This window comes from Lissotriton helveticus, chromosome 2_1 (genome assembly GCF_964261635.1).
Source record: "Lissotriton helveticus chromosome 2_1, aLisHel1.1, whole genome shotgun sequence".
NCBI classification, from domain to species: Eukaryota; Metazoa; Chordata; class Amphibia; order Caudata; family Salamandridae; genus Lissotriton; species Lissotriton helveticus.
In genome coordinates this window covers 1,624,197,982-1,624,219,834 of record NC_136059.1, presented here as the reverse complement: position 1 = coordinate 1,624,219,834, position 21,853 = coordinate 1,624,197,982, and the positions used below count along the sequence as shown (strand labels likewise).

At 41.4% G+C, this 21,853-nt stretch overlaps 1 protein-coding gene across 1 annotated transcript in view; it reads right to left on the bottom strand.

Moving 5' to 3' along the window:
* Positions 1 to 21,853, bottom strand: part of LOC144819874 (thioredoxin-like) — a 362,035-nt gene that overhangs the window by 290,354 nt on the left and 49,828 nt on the right. The window contains exon 2 of the mRNA XM_078677597.1: positions 6,555 to 6,614. Within this exon, the coding sequence (XP_078533723.1) occupies positions 6,555 to 6,614 (60 nt within the window). The remainder of the gene's footprint in view (positions 1 to 6,554; positions 6,615 to 21,853) is intronic.

The window sequence follows — 21,853 nt, the reverse complement described above, 5'->3', positions numbered from 1 at the left end:
CGTAACTGTTGGTAGATCACTTTGTCAAACAAGAAAAGGTTGTTATTAAGACACGTCTCAAGTTGTGCTCATATAGTTCAATGTTCCGATTACCCAAATATTGTTTGATTGCCTTCATACCATCAGAGGGGTTTATGCTCGTGTATAAAGAGCTGATATCCATCACAATGAAGAGGCAATCCTCTTGACACTCCACATTTTGCAGTTTGGCCAAACAATGCACCGTATCCTTGATAAATGATGGTAGGTTCTCTACAAATTCATGCAGATAATAGTCTACATATTTTGACATTGGTTCTAAAAGACTGCATTGAGCCGAAATAATGGGTCTGCCAGGAACCGGGGTAGTGCTCTTGTGTACTTTCGGAATCAAGTACTGGTGTTATTGGGTGTTTGTTTTTAAGGAAACTGAATTTATGTTTACTGAGCAGACCCATACGTTTCCATTGGGTCAATTCTTTAAAGACATCTTCTCTTACTTGTATAAGTTCATTTGGGGAGGCTTTCCTATAGCATGTGGTGTCATTTAAATGACTTTCAGCCTCCTGCATGTACAGGTCCCTAGGCCACACGACAATATTACCCCCTGTGTCAGCCTGATTTATTATCAAGTCTTTGTTGTTCCTGAGTCTCTGCATGAGAGTATTGTATGTTCTAATGTCTCCTTTGAATCTTCTTGCGTAAGACCTTTCTGTTCAGATTTTTTAAGTCTTCAGTGGCACAATCGTTAAAGATGTTGATGGCGTCTTTAGGCATCATATGGACAAATCTGGACGGCAGACGAAAGGGGCTGTCTGTGGAGGCACTGTAATTGATGCCGATATCCGGTAATTCCATTTGAGTGGAACCGGGAGTTGTTTCATCTTCCGTGGATAAGGACTTCAAGATTCTCAACATGTTAATGTCTGAGAACTGTAGCGTGGAACAAGTAAGAGGTAACTGCTTGGAACCCTGGACAATGTCTGTTGTGCTCTTGTGTTTTGAGCAACTTCAATTTTCTAATACATTTGAACAAGTCCACCCTAGATTGAACATACTAAAACTGTTGGGTGGGCAGTAAGAGAGGCCTAGTGATAACAGTTGAATCTCTGCGGCAGACAAGATGGTATCCAAAAGATTGATTACTGTATTGTCAGTACTATTCATTGTTGGGCCCACTTCTTCTTGTTCCTCCCTCCCCTGCCGCGATTGTTGTTTCCGGAGTTTGCGCCTTTGTTTTCTGCACTGATTTCTCAGTCGCCTTGTCTCATGGCAGGATTCCATGGTCTTAAGGTTTGGCACCGATCCCAATATAAAAAAGTACGCTCTTCCCCAGGTGTGAAATTCAAAGGCACCTATTACTGTGCAGTGGCGCCTCTGCTGACATTGGAGTCACTGCTGCTTAGATCGGAGCTCAAATCCGAAGTAGAAGGATCTTGACCCATTTGGGTAACAATAGATGTACTGGGTATTTCTAGTTATCAGTGCTTGTCTTTTTACAGTATCACATTTTTTTGAAAATGTGAATACCCTTCCCGGTTTTTAGTCTCTTGCAAATTTATAGACTTTATGAGCTTTTATGGTGTCCTCCAATTTTTTTAGATGAATATCAATTTCCTCTCTCCCTTTCTTTATCAGATCCTTGTTCTCGTTTGCCTCAAGTAAGCCATTATTTCTGTCAATTTCTTTGAGGATTTCAATTCTGTAGATTTCTGCATATTTTATCAAAATGGACACCATATTCATTGATGTCTCGAGATTGTTCGTTGCCCACTCCTTCATCATTAGTGGGTTAGGGTTTTCCAATGTTGGAGCTATCATTATTCTTAAGCCACGCAGAATTCTGTTAACTTCTCAGTAATTTTCTAATGATTTTTTCTACCACCATTTGTTTAATTCAGTCCGTAAAAACTTTTCCAAGTTTTTCAAAAGTGAGTTGACATCATTGTTGATGCTTGAACTAGTATTCCTGGAGCTATGCTCCTCTTCAATGTCTTACAGATTGAAGAACAGGGCGTCTGCCACGACCTCTCGGTCCTGCAGCGCGTCCGCTGAAGACATGATGCCTGGATATGCTGCAAATCTGTGCACTGCATGGTGGTGCTCTTGAGCTGTGTTATCAAGAGCACTTTAGAACACAATCCCTTCACCCGCCAGTATCAAAGGTAACTGTGCCGTGTCGGCTTACCACTGGTGGATTCGCTTGGCTCCCCAGTGTCCTCCTTCCCCTCGGGCATCACCGAATACTCTGTGGGAAACACCGGCGCAACAATCACTCATATCTCCGATGGCAGGTGGCTGGACTGAAAATTACTCCTTCCGGGTTATGAAACCATTCGCTTCCGCGAAATCAGCTGCACGTCAACCAGCCAACAACTGAAGGAAGGGTCCGCAGGATCTAAGACAGCTGTCTTTCTAACTTTACTACTACTAAACTGAGAAAAACTCCTAACTTTACGTCTTTCGGTATTCACAAAAGTTAGTAGTAGCAAAGTTAGAAATCCCTTTTGTGAATACCAAAAGTAGTAAGTTTAGGATTTTGTCTCAGATTACTTCTGTGAATCAGCCCCTAAGTTTATATTTGTAAGTGCTTCCCATTAAGGTTTAATTTCTGTGAAATGAGCATCAGGGCCCAAACTGAACCTCACCTGCCTTTTTATCCAACAAGAGTCCACAGTAATGCACAAAATGTCTACCCTAATTGTTAATTAGTAAGTGCTACCTTGTTGGGTAAATATCTAGTGCATATTTTACACTACAGCTGCGTAATGGACTATGAAGAAATGTCTCCAGTGACCTTCTGCGTGTTTAATTTCGGTAATGTGATTGATCTTCGAGTGCCTTCTTCCAGAAATCTGTGATAATGTGAATCCTCATATAGAGAAGAGAACGAGACTACAAAGAGATGAATCTCCACCAAACAAGGGCACTTCCTCTCTATATTAAGTGCTTCTTTGCTTGGTTGAGATGTACTCATATTCCTCAGCATCAAGAATGCGCCACCACAATTGGCAGGAAACACGCTCATGGGGCCTTTTGGTAAGCTGTCCATCATCCAGGCAAAGGGCAGGAACACATTTGCAGAATACTAAGGTGGACAGGGCGGGGCCACATGAGTGAGCTTGTAGGTAATTATGCACATTTGTATACTCGTAGTAATTTAAAGGGAGAACCATGGGCTTTGCTCTCACCAGGAGACATGTGCCCCTCCCCAAAATACCAATTTAATTTTGCCCCATGGACCTAGCCCACCTGAGGGCTGAAGTAAAAACAAAACACTAGAGCCTGCATTTGTTTTAAAAAAAAAAAATCCTAAGATTTTAGGATCCCCTGCAATTTCGCAGCAAATGATTTAAAAAAAAAAAAAGCTTGTTGGTCCTGGCGGGGTCCCTGAGTGACCCCACCTCCAGGCCTAGGGGATTAGAGTATTCCTACCTTGCCCATCTCTTTTTTAAAAACATTTTGCAGGGACTCGGCTGAGTCTGAGCCCCAAAATGGCTACCAACACTTCCTGGTTGATGTGTTGTCAGCCAATAAGATCTCAGCATGAGATCTGTAGGATCAGCGGAGGAATCACGCTCCTAGATATAGAAATGTATTTTTCCTTAATGACTCCAAAATTACTGAACAGGTTTACACCAAATCACAAAAACTGCTGTTTCTGGACCAAGAGCTACTGTTCTGCCAAATTTGGTGCAATTCTGTTCAGAGGTTCGGGTGGTAGTCATGTCTAAAGATTGAAAAATACCTATAGACATAGGATAGGGAAAAAGCGTTTTGGAAGTCCCTGTTTAACTTGGCCCCAACTTGACAAATCACCCCAAAACTTTCCAAACAGTAGCTGAAGTGAGTGGTAAACTAGTTTTTAACATTTTGTGAAGATTCATCAAACGGCACTAAAGTTATTTTTGAAACAAAAAATACTTGCCTATGGGAAGAGTTAGTCCTAACTATAACTTCCCACTGGCAACCACCAGTAGGTAATATATGTGTGTGTATATATACATATTAATTCATTAATTATTTTAATGTATTAGAATTGTTATTTTCAACAGAACCTAATTGTCAAGTTTTTTATTATTACCCCCATTAGACTAATGTCTTTGCTACATTCAGAAGAACCAACCATCGTATGTTTACCTTGGCACACATATAGTTTATTAATTCACTTATACTTTCCTCTACTTTGCAGCTGTTACTTCTTTGAGTTTGACTACGTTGTTTAATGACATGCATAACCTTTAAATATTAGATATTTTACCATTGGGTTGATTGTACATACTTTTCAAGCCTAATAATGATCACTTCTCTCATTAGCACAATATTATACCGCAATATGTTGGGAGGAATCGTAGTTGTGCAGCAACATTAAGATACCTAGACATCACATTTGAGCTTTGCAAGTGCTTTTTTTTACTAGGCTGTATAAACAAGCTTGTCCAGGGATATACAGCCTGATTCATCATCCTCCCGTTTTGCGAGACCCTAATAGCGATTCATAAGGAATCGCTATTAAGGACTTGCAAAACGGGATTCATGTAGGAATTGCAAAAAATATTGCGATTCCTACATGTTCCTTATTTGCGAGTAGCTAATTGCTAATCGCAAATAAGGAATAACTCCCCATGCATTCCTATGGGCCTACAGGCCCATAGGAATGCATGGGGAGTTATTCCTTATTTGCGATTAGCAATTAGCTAATCGCAAATAAGGATGCGATTTCAAGGGTGCAGGGGTGTCCAAAGGACACCCTGTAGCACCCCTGAAATGTAATCTACATTGGTTTTGCGCACACACATGTCCAAAGGACATGTGTGTGTGTAACATGCAACTTAGAAAAATGCATTTAAATGCATTTTTCTAAGTTTTTGCTATTTACCGAGAGGTCTGACCTCTCGGTAAATAGCGGCCCAAAATTGCATTTTCGCAATTTTAAAATGCTTCATGAATTGCATTTAAGGAATCTCAAATAGAGATTCCTTAAATACAATTCTTCGCAAATGTGCGAATTCTTAAATAGCAAATTTTGCATTTGGGATGATGAATCCCAAATGCAAAAATTGCACTCGCAAAAGGCAAGATTCTTTGGCCCACATGCATCAAGCATTTTTGTAGTCGCAAACGGTGCGATTCCTTAAAATCGGCCGTTTGCGAATGCAAAAGTGCTTTTTGGGATGCATGAAGCAATTTTAGAATTCGTAATATTTTTGCGAGTTCTAAAATTGCGGGTGCTTTTAAGAAGTCGCAGATGTGCGACTTCTTAAAAGCAATGCATCATTACTTTGACAAGTTGAAATTCGCAATTAGGGTGCCAAATTTACCGAGTGGTTGAACCACTCGGTAAATTTGGAAAAAGTGTTTAAAATGGTGAAAAAGTATTTTTTTCAACATTCATGTTTTACACACACATGTCCTTAGGACATGTGTGTGTGAAACATGATGCGAAAAATACATTTCAGGGGTGCATGGGGGGGTCCTTTGGACCCCCCCCTGCACCCATGAAATTTTCTAAGTGCCACTCGCAATTCCCATTGACTCCTGCCCATAGGAATCAATGGGAATTGCGAAAATTAACTTAAGAATTCGGTATTCATTTGGGATTCGGTAAAAATTGCGATTTTTACCGAATCACAAATGAATACCGAAAATAATGATGCATAGCATTTTGCACTTCTTAATTTGCGATTCCTTATTTTTCGCAAATTAGGAAGTGCAAAATGTCACATTGATGCATGTGGGCCTGAGAATCTTGCCCTTTGCGAGTGCAATTTAGCTTGATGAATCAGGCTGATAGTCCCCTCACATAGGTCATAGACTAAAATGTAATAACGTAATTCAAAGCTTTTTTTCAGCTTCTGTATATTATTTTTCTTCTGCACCCCCTTACCATTTATTTGTTTAGGAATATCACAATTGTTTAGTTATAATGCCTGATAAAAAGCGCAGGTTTGGAAAAGTCCGAAGGATGAAACACGTCAGATACTGCCCGATTCTACTACCAAATGTATAAAAAGATTGAGAAAATAATTGAAAGATATTTCATTGACAATAGTAATTGCATGGATTTTACATTGGATAATTTTTTTCTAACATCTGTGCTATTTCAAAATATATTCCAATCTCCTAAATTTTAACTAGGGGATAGGAATATATTAAGAAATAATACATATAATCTGTGTTGCAACAGATTATATGTATAAGTGATTTTATATAGTTTTAAGACATAGGGAAATACATTTAATAATTTTTGATTTTTTGTTGACAACTACGAGATAGCAATGCATTCATATATGTTACAAAGAAGTGTTGTTTTACAGAGATTTAAAGCAGGATGAAATCACATAAAACAATTGCTAGTGATAAACAAAAAGTAATGCCATGCTTTGTGAGAAGTTAACCCCAGTCCATTTCTTTATGTTTGAAATTCCCTTTTTCCAATAAGGTTAATGCAAAAAAGTTCCTTGACACATTGAAAACCACTGTGAATTATTGGTTATCAGCAGATGTATTTCATCATTCAACGTAGTGTTAAATATTCACAGCTGAAATTAAGATGGTTTCCTTAAATAACTCACCTTCACTTCGTCAATGTCGACTCTTGCAAACAGCACATTATGATATCGACGAATAATGTCCTTCAAAACAAAACGTAAAATACAAATGCATAAGTACATTCATGCAAAAATTGATCATTTTAATCTTGTTAAAACTATTACAATTTCATTTAAAATGTTTGACCTGATGGAATGTAGGGCCACAACATTTATGATGCATTTTTGCGGTTGGAAACGACTAATTGGGCTGTTTCCGACCACAAAAACGCTTTTACATATGTTACAAAACACAAATTGCGATTCAGTAATTTGTGTTTGAGATTTGGTATTTAGAAGGGACGTGTTGGGGGCGTCTCCTCCAAATCCTGACCCTGAATTGTATGTATGAATGTTTTGCAACCGAAATACAGTCGCAAAACATTCATATTTTAAAAGCTCCTTGTAGGAAGTGGTAACCCGTTGGCAATTGGGAAGGGGTTCCCAGATGACCCCTTCCTATTTAAGATGGGAAAACAAATATATTTTAAGAGCGGGTACTGGTCACACAGACCACTGCCTACTCCTATAAAATAAAACTGCAAAGTTTAATTTTTTTTGTTTTTAAACACATTTCGTTTTCTTTTAAGAAAACGGGTTGCATTTAAGAAAAGACTGCATAAATTAAAATCAATCACAGATATGGTGTTCTGCTGACCTCAGCAGACCACCAACCCTGTGATGGCATCAATTGCAAATGGATCACAAATCGTGACCTGCCTCATTAATATGCATGAGGTAGGTCAATTTGCGACCCAATAGAATCGCTAATGTTAGGACATCTGGCCCCTACCCCCAGATGCATCAAGCATCCATTTTGCGATTCCTTATTAGCGAAAAATAAGGATTCGCTAATAAGGATTAGCAAAATGCTATGGATGAAGAACTCGCTTACAAAATAGCGATTTCTTAAAATTCCTTAATTGCGACTCACAAATTGCGAATCGCAATTAAGGAATACCTCCCCATTCATTCCTATGGGCCTAGAGGCCCATAGGAATGAATGGGAAGACAATCTCAATTTGCGATTCTCAAATAGAGAATCGCAAATTGAGATTGTAATTTCAAGGGTGCCAGGGTGTCAAAAGGACACCCTGTTGCACCCCTGAAATTTGCATATGGGTACATTTTGCACACACACATGCCCTAAGGGCATGTCTGTGTGTAAAATGGAACTTTGAAAAATGCACTTTAGTGCATTTTTCAAAGTTTTTGCAAATTACCATGAAGTTCAACTTCATGGTAATTTGCACCCCCTATTAGCGAAATCGCTAATTTTTTCACTTTAATGCAATGCATTTAAGGAATCTCAATTTGAGATTCTTTAAATGCAATAGCAATTTAAGTAATCGCAATTTCGCAATTTCTTAAATTGCGATTTTTGCATTTGGGATTATGCATCCCAAATACAAAAATACCGGTCGCAAAGGGGCAGATTCTGAGAATCTGCCCCTTTGCGAGCGGATTCTAGCTTGATGCATCTGGGCCCTAGTCTTTTAAATTTAGTTACTTTTTTCTTACTTTGGGTCAAGAGCAAAATGGAGTGCATATTTTGAAAGACAGTGTGAATGAAAGTACTGATTTTATTAAAAACACAGAGGCTGGTCTTATATTTGCAATACTGAAGTATTTATTTTCATGGCCAGTTTAGCAATATTAAAATAGCCTTTTTTGCGCTTATAAGTAATATGCACTTAAATGGGTTTTCTCGTTGTGCTAGACCGGGGAAAAGTCAGGCCAGCTGCGATGGAGTGTGGGCCGGATACAGGGTCCCACCTGGTCCCTCTGAACTAAAGTAACTTGATCCGAGCTGTGTCGTCGTCGACAAAGATGTGAGGTGCAGCCGAAGCAATGCGTCGGTGTCGAGTCACACAATAGACGAGATGCATCGATTTCTTCTGCGCAACTGCAGCAATGCATCGGTTCCAAATGCAATGCATGGGTATTGCTCCTCCAATAGGTGATGCGTCAATTCCGAAGGTGATACACTGGTTCCGAAGGTGCTGCACCGGGCCCGCTCCACGCAACAACAAGGATGTGCTGGTTCAGACTTTCGCAACTACGAATATGCACCAGTTCCAATGAGGATGCGTGATTTCTGGATGTAAAGCCATCTCAGGCCTCACTTTCGAGGTTCCAGGACAGGGGTGGCACCACTTGGCAGGGCAGACTCACAGCTTTTAGAGTCCAGATGCAGATGCTGGTAGTTGAAGTCTTTGATATCCCTGAGCCTTAGAACAGGAGGCTAGCCCTTGGAGGCACTTTGAGTCAAGTGATGCAGGTCTAGTCCTTCTCACCCAGGAAGGAGAACAACAGGCAGAAGAGCAGTTCAGCAAGGTAAGGGCACCACAAGGCAAGAGTCCAGCAAAGCAGCAATATAGAAGAGTGGCAGTACTTCGAGCATCACAGCAGTTCTTCTTCCAGGAAGAGTTGTCACAGATCCAGAAGTGTACTGAAGTTATGGAGACAGAGGTCCAGCACTTATATCGTTGTTGTGCCTTTGAAGTGGGGGGACTTTAAAGAAAGCTTTGAAGTGCACTGAGTCCTGACCTTCCTGCCTTGGCACCAGGCTCACTGCAGAGGGTGTATGCAGCCTTTTTGTGTGGGCACAGGACACAGCCTATTCAGTTGTAAGTGAGGTAGTGCTCAGCTCTGCCCCATCAAGCCAGTTAATGGCCCATTAAGGCCCAACAAGTCAAACCTAATCTCCCATTGTTTGTGTCTCTCCAGAGGGAATGCAGAAGGCCCAACTGTCACCTACCCCAGACGTGTATTCAGAGACAGGCAGCAGGCATCAAATGGCTAAAGTAAGAAAATGCCAACTTTCTAAAAGTGCCATTTTTAGAATTACAATTTCAAATCAGACTTCACCATAATTTGTGATTTTAAATTGTGATCCCAGAGACAGTAAAGTTATGGTCCAATCACTTTTCAATTGGAGGTTACACTTAAAAGACGTAATAAGGTAATTCCAATGTTTCCCTATGGGAGAGATAGGCCTTGCAGTAGTGAACAAATTAGTTTGGGAGTTGTTCACTAGCTGGGTATGTAAAACTTAAAAGTACATGTCCTTCTTTTTAAATATACTGCACCCTGCCCTCTTAGTTACCCAGGGCCTACCTCATGGGTGACTTATATGTATAAAAAGGGAAGGTTTATGCCTGGCAAGAGGTTTATCTTGCCAGGTCCAAATGGCAGTATAAACTGCATATACAGGCCCTGCAATGTCAGGTCTGAGACATGGTTAAGGGGCTACTCAAGTGGGTGGCACAATGAGTGCTACATGCCCTCTATTTTCATTTAATGTACAGGCCCTGGGCACATGTAGTGCACTTTACCAGGGACTTATCAGTAAATTAAATAAAGTGAAAGTGAACACAGTGCATAAAGTGCAAAGTACACAAAATACCAAGTGCAAGTAACTAAACCTATACCTCTTGCATATGATCATACAAATACCGAACTTGATATATTTCGGATTCCTATAGCTATATGCAGTCCTAGAGTCATGGAGACCACGTTCTGTTAATTTACCACTCATTTAAATATTTCCCGCTTGCTTGAGATATCTTTTGTAGTAGCTCTTGAGCTTCTTCAAGAATGGAGCTAAGATGGAACTGTCCTCTCATTTTGGACTGCTGAATGATAGGGACCTGTGCTCCTGCAGTCTTAAATTGACCCATCATGCCCACAAAGTACCTCTGTCGACGTGCTTCTAACGCCGACATATCGGAGAACACTCTCACCTTGGCTCCGTTGGGTAGGACAATATCCCTCTTTTGAATTGCCTTAGTTAAAATAGTCTATGTAATGCGGTAATCAGAAAAATTCACAATCATTGTCCTAGGATACTTGGCCCCTGGAAGTTGCTGGGAAGGGACCTTATGAGCCGTCATTATAGTAAGGTCCTCTGGTGCTTTTTCAAGTATATGTTCTCTGATCAGCGTCTTTATGTAAGCCAAGAGATTAGACTCGCAATTGAGGCGTTCACTATCTTCCGGTATCCCTGTAAAACGAAAATTTGATCGTCTAGCGTAACTCTCCTTGTCGTCCATCTTCAACTGTGAGGCCTGCAGCTTTTGGATTTGGATTTGGATTGTGGTCTCCGTTAGTGGGGTAGGTCTTGTGTTGTGAGCCAATTCTTTACGATATTAAGGTCTTGAAACAGATATACAACTTGTTGACAAATGCTCATGGCTCCATAGTTATGGGAGGGGGTTTTAATTTTATACAAGATTTAGGTCTAGATACGTCAAATAGGGGTAAAGAGCAATTAAAACCAAAGATTGCTACATGCGGACCAAACAGGGTTCTTGCCAGGTAGGTCATTGACTGCAAATACTTGACTATTTTTCAGCCAGGTAGGATCGAGCTGCTATCTTAATATTGGATACAGAAAAGGCATTTGATTTGGTGGACTGGTAGGCCCTTTTTTATTTTAGGTAAGTTTTGCTATATTCCATATAGGTACCCTGATATAGGCTCAGGTAGCTCATAACCCTTCACCTATACTCTTCCCTTATGTGGGAGAGGTGTGGTGCCACGGCTAGGGCGACTGACGTTGAAATCTGGGGCTCACGGTTCGATCCCCGGCACCGGCGGCAGATCAGCCCAGCACCATGTGACTCTGGGCAACAGCTTGCTTAATCTTCCCAACGGCCCCCAGCGCCTAGAGACCCTTAAGGGTGAGTGTTCGCGCTTTACAAATGTGGATTACTATTTTTATTATTCCCTACATTACTCTTATAACGGTTTACAGGGACTGACCTTTTACCTAGATACCACACTGCATTAAGAACGTGGGTTTTCCCTAGTTCAAAATCTCCTACATTATGCATGAGGATTATTGGAAGCACAGCAGGACTACCATCTCTTGTATAATTTCTATGTATAAAGTTCATGCCCGACATCATCCTTAGACACAGTAATACAGCGAGGTAGGACCCCCTGGGGAGACCTATGGGTGTATATACATCACATCTTGTAAAGATAGACAGAGGAGACCGAGACTTCCCGGGCGACACACTGACAAGAGACGCTGAGGTTCCTGCATGCAGACTCCAGCTCACAGTGGTCTAAACATCTATTGCGTGGTATCTAACTCAAGACCAAGACGAGGTCCCACAGTCTCTCACTTCACAAAATGAGGTTGACTTTATCCTAGAGAGATTCTTGGCTTAACACCTACACACATGCTAGGTACACTTAGCTACATCTAGTTAGGGAAGCATCGTAGGAGTATACATCTTTTTATTATCTTGTGTTTTATATACTTGTATGCATTCATAATTATTGAAAGATGGTAGAGCTATACCATCCATTTACCTTTATAGTGCTGCTAATCATATATATTTTATACTGTCTAAGGGTTGTTGCAGCTCATCTATTGTACACCAGTACAACAACTGTTCAATAAATACTTATTGAAAATGCCCAGCCTGTTTACTCCGTGTATCTCTCTGAGACATACTAAGTAAGCATGAGTGACTGAGCGAAAGGTAGTATATTGTTTCCACGGTCCTGAGGGATCAGGGTTGTCATGTTCGATGGTTGCCAAGAACTATTCTCTCCTTGGAAAGAGGAGATTCTAGTGGCACTGTGATCTAGCTGATACAGAAGGCCAACATACCTGGTGGGGGTGTTCAGAATCAGTCTGACACTAATCCTACAGTGTATGCTGTCCAAACGAGTAGATACTGTAAAGTTTTATAGGAACTACATGACATGGTGCCACCAATGTTGGTTGGGTACTTATTTAACAGTAGAATCTGAGTAGTTCAGTTGTGCTATTCTCAGAAATCCCTACTCACAAAACACCAGAGACGTCTGGAGTGGGTGGGCAAAAACTCGGCCACAGCTGAGTAGGTGAAAAATCCTATTTATTGTCTGTTGGTTAATCAAGCTTGAAGGACACAGTGTTCCTAAAAATTGTGCAAAACACCTTATCTTAGTTCCCTTGAGACATTATTGCTTACTATAAACATAATGACTCAGCAGGAAATAGACTCACTAAGGCAAGTACTGCCCATCTCAGCGGACGAGGATGATGCAAACGCAATACATACTGCTGAAAACGTTAGAAATGCCATCCCCGTGAAACTGGTTGTGCATGGTCTAACATCTAGGGGTGGCTCAGTAGCATTTGTGATTGAGGCACACAAATCATATAGTACAGAGGTATTTTATTCATGGGTTACATTCCAAGCAGCAATTGCAAGAACAAAAACATTTCACTTCTACACAGAAGCTGAAACACCGACGGAATATTGTCTGTATCAAAACATTGAAGTTCCACTCACTTACCAGGAACATTTATACTGATTCAAAGGCGCCCACCCCCATACAAGAAGTAGAGTGAGGCTTGGTCTGCTCGGAAGAGAAGCAGCAACATGGCCAATATTAGCGGCCTACACACCACATCCTAACATTGAAACAATGCCAGGAGGAGACTTACTGATACTTCACAAAGAAGTGATAAAGCTTTACAGAAACATGACACAATTCATCATGAGGACACTTACAGTCCAGCCAGCAATGGTAACAACAAATACAACGCAAGTTCAAAATACAGCAACTAAAATTACACCACAAACGTTACACGCAGAAATGGGTACAATGCCCACAAAACGTGAACAAATGCCATTCTGGGTAGCTCAGAAAATAACACAGCTAGAAGCAGTATTCCCGGATACTAGCCAAAACAGTGAAAAACACAGAATTCTGACAATCTGCTTGCCTATGGGATAGCACCACAAATAAAGGATTGTACCTCTTGGGGTAAAGTTTCTGCTGCCATATATACCAGTTCAAAACAACAGGTGATGGACAGAATGCAGAACAATGTCATACATTCACCACAGTACAGAGATCTGGGCCTAAATCCATCGTTTTTTTGCTCACCATGCCTTTCCAGTTTGAACCCAGCTATATGCAAATCAGTCTTGACCCTGTGCCCCATGAGAACAGTCCAGCCCGAACTGCTAAGCCAGGTCCTCCCTGGACTGGAAACAAGCATCCAAGGACCGGTTTCGGGCTTTCAGCCCTCTTCAGCCTGGAGAGCTTGATTCCAGTGGCATGGAGAGCACGGGACTCTCGTCTGAGCATACCCGTCCCACTCGGGGTGACAAATGCAAAACAACAGGTGATGGACAGAATGCAGAACAATGTCATACATTCACCCCAGTATAGAGATCTGGGCCTAAATCCATCGTTTTTTTGCTCACCATGCCTTTCCAGTTTGAACCCAGCTATATGCAAATCAGTCTTGACCCTGTGCCCCATGGGAACAGTCCAGCCCGAACTGCTAAGCCAGGTCCTCCCTTGACTGGAAACAAGCATCCAAGGACCGGTTTCGGGCTTTCAGCCCTCTACAGCCGGGATAGCTTGATTCCAGTGGCATGGAGAGCACGGGACTCATGTCTGAGCATACCCGTCCCACTCGGGGTGACAAATGCAAAACAACAGGTGATGGACAGAATGCAGAACAATGTCATACATTCACCCCAGTACAGAGATCTGGGCCTAAATCCATCGTTTTTTTGCTCACCATGCCTTTCCAGTTTGAACCCAGCTATATGCAAACAGTCTTGACCCTGTGCCCCATGGGAACAGTCCAGCCCGAACTGCTAAGCCAGGTCCTCCCTGGACTGGAAACAAGCAACCAAGGACCGGTTTCGGGCTTTCAGCCCTCTTCAGCCTGGATAGCTTGATTCCAGTGGCATGGAGAGCACGGGACTCACGTCTGAGCATACCCGTCCCACTTGGGGTGACAAATGCAAAACAACAGGTGATGGACAGAATGCAGAACAATGTCATACATTCACCACAGTACAGAGATCTGGGCCTAAATCCATCGTTTTTTTGCTCACCATGCCTTTCCAGTTTGAACCCAGCTATATGCAAATCAGTCTTGACCCTGTGCCCCATGGGAACAGTCCAGCCCGAACTGCTAAGCCAGGTCCTCCCTGGACTGGAAACAAGCATCCAAAGACCGGTTTTGGGCTTTCAGCCCTCTTCAGCCTGGAGAGCTTGATTCCAGTGGCATGGAGAGCACGGGACTCTCGTCTGAGCATACCCGTCCCACTCGGGGTGACAAATGCAAAACAACAGGTGATGGACAGAATGCAGAACAATGTCATACATTCACCCCAGTACAGAGATCTGGGCCTAAATCCATCGTTTTTTTGCTCACCATGCCTTTCCAGTTTGAACCCAGCTATATGCAAATCAGTCTTGACCCTGTGCCCCATGGGAACAGTCCAGCCCGAACTGCTAAGCCAGGTCCTCCCTTGACTGGAAACAAGCATCCAAGGACCGGTTTCGGGCTTTCAGCCCTCTACAGCCGGGATATCTTGATTCCAGGGGCATGGAGAGCACGGGACTCATGTCTGAGCATACCCGTCCCACTCGGGGTGACAAATGCAAAACAACAGGTGATGGACAGAATGCAGAACAATGTCATACATTCACCCCAGTACAGAGATCTGGGCCTAAATCCATCGTTTTTTTGCTCACCATGCCTTTCCAGTTTGAACCCAGCTATATGCAAATCAGTCTTGACCCTGTGCCCCATGGGAACAGTCCAGCCCGAACTGCTAAGCCAGGTCCTCCCTGGACTGGAAACAAGCATCCAAGGACCGGTTTCGGGCTTTCAGCCCTCTTCAGCCTGGATAGCTTGATTCCAGTGGCATGGAGAGCACGGGACTCACGTCTGAGCATACCCGTCCCACTCGGGGTGACAAATGCAAAACAACAGGTGATGGACAGAATGCAGAACAATGTCATACATTCACCCCAGTACAGAGATCTGGGCCTAAATCCATCGTTTTTTTGCTCACCATGCCTTTCCAGTTTGAACCCAGCTATATGCAAATCAGTCTTGACCCTGTGCCCCATGGGAACAGTCCAGCCCGAACTGCTAAGCCAGGTCCTCCCTGGACTGGAAACAAGCATCCAAGGACCGGTTTCGGGCTTTCAGCCCTCTTCAGCCTGGATAGCTTGATTCCAGTGGCATGGAGAGCACGGGACTCACGTCTGAGCATACCCGTCCCACTCGGGGTGACAAATGCAAAACAACAGGTGATGGACGAAATGCAGAACAATGTCATACATTCACCCCAGTACAGAGATCTGGGCCTAAATCCATCGTTTTTTGCTCACCATGCCTTTCCAGTTTGAACTCAGCTATATGCAAATCAGTCTTGACCCTGTGCCCCATGGGAACAGTCAAGCCCGAACTGCTAAGCCAGGTCCTCCCTGGACTGGAAACAAGCATCCAAGGACCGGTTTCGGGCTTTCAGCCCTCTTCAGCCTGGATAGCTTGATTCCAGTGGCATGGAGAGCACGGGACTCACGTCTGAGCATACCCGTCCCACTCGGGTGACAAATGCAAAACAACAGGTGATGGACAGAATGCAGAACAATGTCATACATTCACCCCAGTACAGAGATCTGGGCCTAAATCCATAGTTTTTTTGCTCACCATGCCTTTCAGTTTGAACCCAGCTATATGCAAATCAGTCTTGACCCTGTGCCCAATGGGAACAGTCCAGCCCGAACTGCTAAGCCAGGTCCTCCCTGGACTGGAAACAAGCATCCAAGGACCGGTTTCGGGCTTTCAGCCCTCTTCAGCCTGGATAGCTTGATTCCAGTGGCATGGAGAGCACGGGACTCACGTCTGAGCATACCCGTCCAACTCGGGGTGACAAATGCAAAACAACAGGTGATGGACAGAATGCAGAACAATGTCATACATTCACCCCAGTACAGAGATCTGGGCCTAAATCCATCGTTTTTTTGCTCACCCTGCCTTTCCAGTTTGAACCCAGCTATATGCAAATCAGTCTTGACCCTGTGCCCCATGGGAACAGTCCAGCCCGAACTGCTAAGCCAGGTCCTCCCTGGACTGGAAACAAGCATCCAAGGACCGGTTTCGGGCTTTCAGCCCTCTTCAGCCTGGATAGCTTGATTCCAGTGGCATGGAGAGCACGGGACTCACGTCTGAGCATACCCGTCCCACTCGGGGTGACAAATGCAAAACAACAGGTGATGGACAGAATGCAGAACAATGTCATACATTCACCCCAGTACAGAGATCTGGGCCTAAATCCATCGTTTTTTTGCTCACCATGCCTTTCCAGTTTGAACCCAGCTATATGCAAATCAGTCTTGACCCTGTGCCCCATGGGAACAGTCCAGCCCGAACTGCTAAGCCAGGTCCTCCCTGGACTGGAAACAAGCATCCAAGGACCGGTTTCGGGCTTTCAGCCCTCTTCAGCCTGGATAGCTTGATTCCAGTGGCATGGAGAGCACGGGACTAACGTCTGAGCAGACCCGTCCCACTCGGGGTGACAAATGCAAAACAACAGGTGATGGACAGAATGCAGAACAATGTCATACATTCACCCCAGTACAGAGATCTGGGCCTAAATCCATCGTTTTTTTGCTCACAATGCCTTTCCAGTTTGAACCCAGCTATATGCAAATCAGTCTTGACCCTGTGCCCCATGGGAACAGTCCAGCCCGAACTGCTAAGCCAGGTCCTCCCTGGACTGGAAACAAGCATCCAAGGACCGGTTTCGGGCTTTCAGCCCTCTTCAGCCTGGATAGCTTGATTCCAGTGGCATGGAGAGCACGGGACTCACGTCTGAGCATACCCGTCCCACTCGGGGTGACAAATGCAAAACAACAGGTGATGGACAGAATGCAGAACAATGTCATACATTCACCCCAGTACAGAGATCTGGGCCTAAATCCATCGTTTTTTTGCTCACCATGCCTTTCCAGTTTGAACCCAGCTATATGCAAATCAGTCTTGACCCTGTGCCCCATGGGAACAGTCCAGCCCGAACTGCTAAGCCAGGTCCTCCCTGGACTGGAAACAAGCATCCAAGGACCGGTTTCCAGGACACAATGTATCCTATCATTATCTGTGATACTAGATGTATTAAGACAAATACAAAATGAGTATGGAGCAGAACCTGCTCTGAACTTAGGAATTAAACTATTAGGGAATTATGCTTAGGTATCAGCTATAATATTAGCAAATATTAACGGGGAGACAGCATCAGTGGAAATCCGCCAACACCTAAGGGAGTTCAGTCCTTTACAACAGGAACAAGCTCTACCAAAAATAATTGAAACTGTGTATGCTGAATTAGGCAGGGACAGTTTGGGTGGAAAAGCATTAAAACCACAACTGATGGGTAGTCCTGAAAAGGACACTTAAAGCAGACACCTGCTTCATCAAAGAAGAAGTTTTCTACTCCACCTGATAGAGATGTTAAGAGGAATTTATAGGGGGGCAATTGCAAAATAATTATAAATGCGGAACAGGCGGGTGAAGTGGTGATTAGGCGGGGTACTAGGCAAGGCTGCCCCCTATCTCCCCTTCTATTTTTCTTTTTTTTGAGCCACTGGCGATAGAGATATGCTCTAACACATCAATTTTGGCTCCGCTAACAGGAATGGAAACAATTAAGCTGTTTGCTGATGATATGATTTTATATCGGAATCCAGATAAGGCAAACATCCAGTCCGTGCTAGGGGAAACCCAGGCATTTACAGCACGGGGGTACAAGGTTAATCAGGCCAAAATGGAGCTCTTTTTATTTAACTGGGTGGAGGCTTATCTTCCCGAAGAGCTAAAATTTCGATCATTACCACCCATTAGGAATCAGGGCTTATATGTTATAGCCAATTTTTCTCAATTGTTTCAACTAAATTATGTAGAAAGGGTGTACAGTCATAATATCGAGTCAATTATTTCGACTGGACAGAATATCGAGTAAAAAATATAGAATGGACATAATATCGACTAGACATAATATAGACAACAAAAATATCGACTAGAGAAAATTAATATCGAATAGAATGGACATAATATCGAATCAAAAATATAGAATGGACATAATATCGACTAGACATAATATAGACAACAAAAATATCGAATTTAAGGTAAGTTAATAATAATTTTTATTTTTTGTGTAATATAAGTCTGTAGCGGGTTGTGGGTTTATAGGGGAATAGGGTGGGAAGTAATTTAATTCTAATTAATTAAATATGTTAATTTATTTATTGATATATATTTAGAATTAATTGTTAATTAATTATTAATTGGTAATTAATTAAAATATAATTGGTAATTAATTATAATTGATTAATTGATAAATATTTTAATTTTAGTAATTTATTTTCTGTAGCGGGTTGTGGGTTTATAGGGGAATAGGGTGGGAAGTAATTTAATTATAATTAATTAAATATGTTAATTTATTTATTGATATTTTTAAAAAATTAATTGTTAATTAATTATTAATTGGTAATTAATTAAAATATTATTGGTAATTAATTATAATTGATTAATTGATAAATATTTTAATTTTAGGGTTCAGGGTCAGTTGTCAGTTTTTGGGTAAAGGGGTATTTTTAGGGTTCAGGGTCAGTTTTCAGTTTTTGGGTAAAGGGGTATTTTTAGGGTTCAGGGTCAGTTTTCAGTTTTTGGGGTAAAGGGGTATTTTTAGGGTTCAGGGTCAGTTTTCAGTTTGTAGGTAAAGGGGTATTTTTAGGGTTCAGGGTCAGTTTTCAGTTTTTGGGAAAAGGGGTATTTTTAGGGTTCAGGGTCAGTTTTCAGTTTTTGGGTAAAGGGGTATTTTTAGGGTTCAGGGTCAGTTTTCAGTTTTTGGGTAAAGGGGTATTTTTAGGGTTCAGGGTCAGTTTTCAGTTTTTGGGGTAAAGGGGTATTTTTAGGGTTCAGGGTCAGTTTTCAGTTTTTGGGTAAAGGGGTATTTTTAGGGTTCAGGGTCAGTTTTCAGTTTTTGGGTAAAGGGGTATTTTTAGGGTTCAGGGTCAGTTTTCAGTTTTTGGGTAAAGGGGTATTTTTAGGGTTCAGTGTCAGTTTTCAGTTTTTGGGGTAAAGGGGTATTTTTAGGGTTCAGGGTCAGTTTTCAGTTTGTAGGTAAAGGGGTATTTTTAGGGTTCAGGGTCAGTTTTCAGTTTTTGGGTAAAGGGGTATTTTTAGGGTTCAGGGTCAGTTTTCAGTTTTTGGGGTAAAGGGGTATTTTTAGGGTTCAGGGTCAGTTTTCAGTTTGTAGGTAAAGGGGTATTTTTAGGGTTCAGGGTCAGTTTTCAGTTTTTGGGTAAAGGGGTATTTTTAGGGTTCAGGGTCAGTTTTCAGTTTTCGGGTAAAGGGGTATTTTTAGGGTTCAGGGTCAGTTTTCAGTTTATGGGTAAAGGGGTATTTTTAGGGTTCAGGGTCAGTTTTGGGTTTTTGGGGTACAGGGGTACTTTGTAAAAATAAAGTAAAATTACATTTAAATTACATTTATTTAATAAAATTAAATTATATTAAATTATATTATAATATTTTTTATTAATTTATATTCAAAAAATTATTATATACTTACCAATACTTATGTTGTAATGGTATGCGTTGTAAAGGTATATGCGTTGTAAAATCTTGCGTTGTAAATGTATGCGTTGTAAAAGTTTTTGCGTTGTAAAAGTTTTGTTGTAATGGTAGGCGTTGTAAAAGTATGCGTTGTAACGTCATACATCCCTGGAGTGGGAATAGTAATTTTAACCTCTACGCTATCCAGCGCTTTCCCTACTGTTGCACCCACTGGAGTGGGAGTAGTAAATTTTACCTCTACGCTATCCAACACTTTTGCTAATGTTGAACTCACTATAGTTGTAACAATAAATTTTAAACATTTTCTAAAATGTTATATATGTTTATTTAATAATATGTTTAAATATATAAATATATATATATATATATATATATATATATATATATATATATATATATATATATATATATATATATATGTGTGTGTGTAATTTTTGGTGATATAATTTTTTTAATTATATAAATTATTTATTAAAATTATATTTTTTTAATAATTATTTCTAAGTTTATATTAAATATATTTATTACTATATTAGTTTTAACTTACTTTTAAGACATTTTAAAAAATCGATATTTTGACAGTCTATATTTTTGTAAGTCGATATTTTGGAGTCGATATTTTGGTACTTACCTGTTTGAAGATAGGGAGTCGATATTTTGTCAATCGATATTTTTGACTCGATATTTGTGTATCTCGATATTTGTGTCGTCGATATTATGTCAGTGATCCGTAAATACGCTTAATAAAAGAAAAAGTATTTTAGAAAGATGATTGCTTTTACATCTGTCTATAGTAGATCGAGTTTACCTAGTAAAAATATCTGTACTTCCCTTGCTGGTATTTCTGTTTCTAAATCTTCCTTTAAAAATACCAATCTCAAATTTTAATGAAGTGGATAAAGTTATCTGTGCGCTTTTATGGGCAAATCCCCCCCCCCCTCCTCGGTTACAATTAGATGTAGAGCATGGGGGGCTTGACCTATCTCACTTCTCCACTTATTATCAAGCTGCGTTAGTTACCTTACTAACTCAGCTAGCAGCCCCTTCCTCGAACTATGATACTTTTTTGTTAAGTCTTATGCTAACAGAAAGCGCAATTAAGCTACCTGCATTTTTGCGCACTACTGAATTGCCTAATAAAACAAGATATAAGGTTGTGAATATTATTGCAAATCGTACGCAGTGGTTCTATAAAACTTCAAGACTGTGAGTTATGGGGTCTTCAGCTTTCGCAAACGAGACTATAGTCCTATAATAATTTAGGCGTTTCTAAGCTAGGTGATTTCTTTAACGGTACCAATTTGATAGAATGGGAATCATTTGTATTGCAATTCGAATCCCAAAGTCGAGAACTGTGGATAGGTTTTAGGCAAATAACATGCTTTCTTATAAATATTACACAATAATTAATGAGAGGGAAAGAATAATCCTAAAAGCATCTTTTGAGCTGAGTCTGAGTGGTGTTGGAAATTGGTATCGGCTACTGTCAAGTCAAGTCAAGTCATAAAATTTATATAGCCCACTACATACCCAGAGGGTTTCAAGGCGCTTAGGAAGGGGAGGAGGATTATTTGTCAAATATCCACGTTTTAAGCTGCTTTCTGAACGCTAGGTGATTCTGGGTGAGGCGAAGGTAAGCGGGGAGTGAGTTCCATGTTTTGGCAGCCAGGTATGAGAAGGATCTGCCTCCCATGGTGGTCTTGTTGATGCGAGGTACAGTGGCGAAGGCTTGGCTGGAAGAGCGAAGTTGGCGGGAGGGGGTGTAGAAGGACAGTCGAGAGTTGAGGCAATCTGGTCCGATGTCGTAGAGTGATTTGTGTGCGTGGGTAAGCAGACGGAAAGTAATCCTCTTATTGACGGGTAGCCAGTGGAGGTCTTT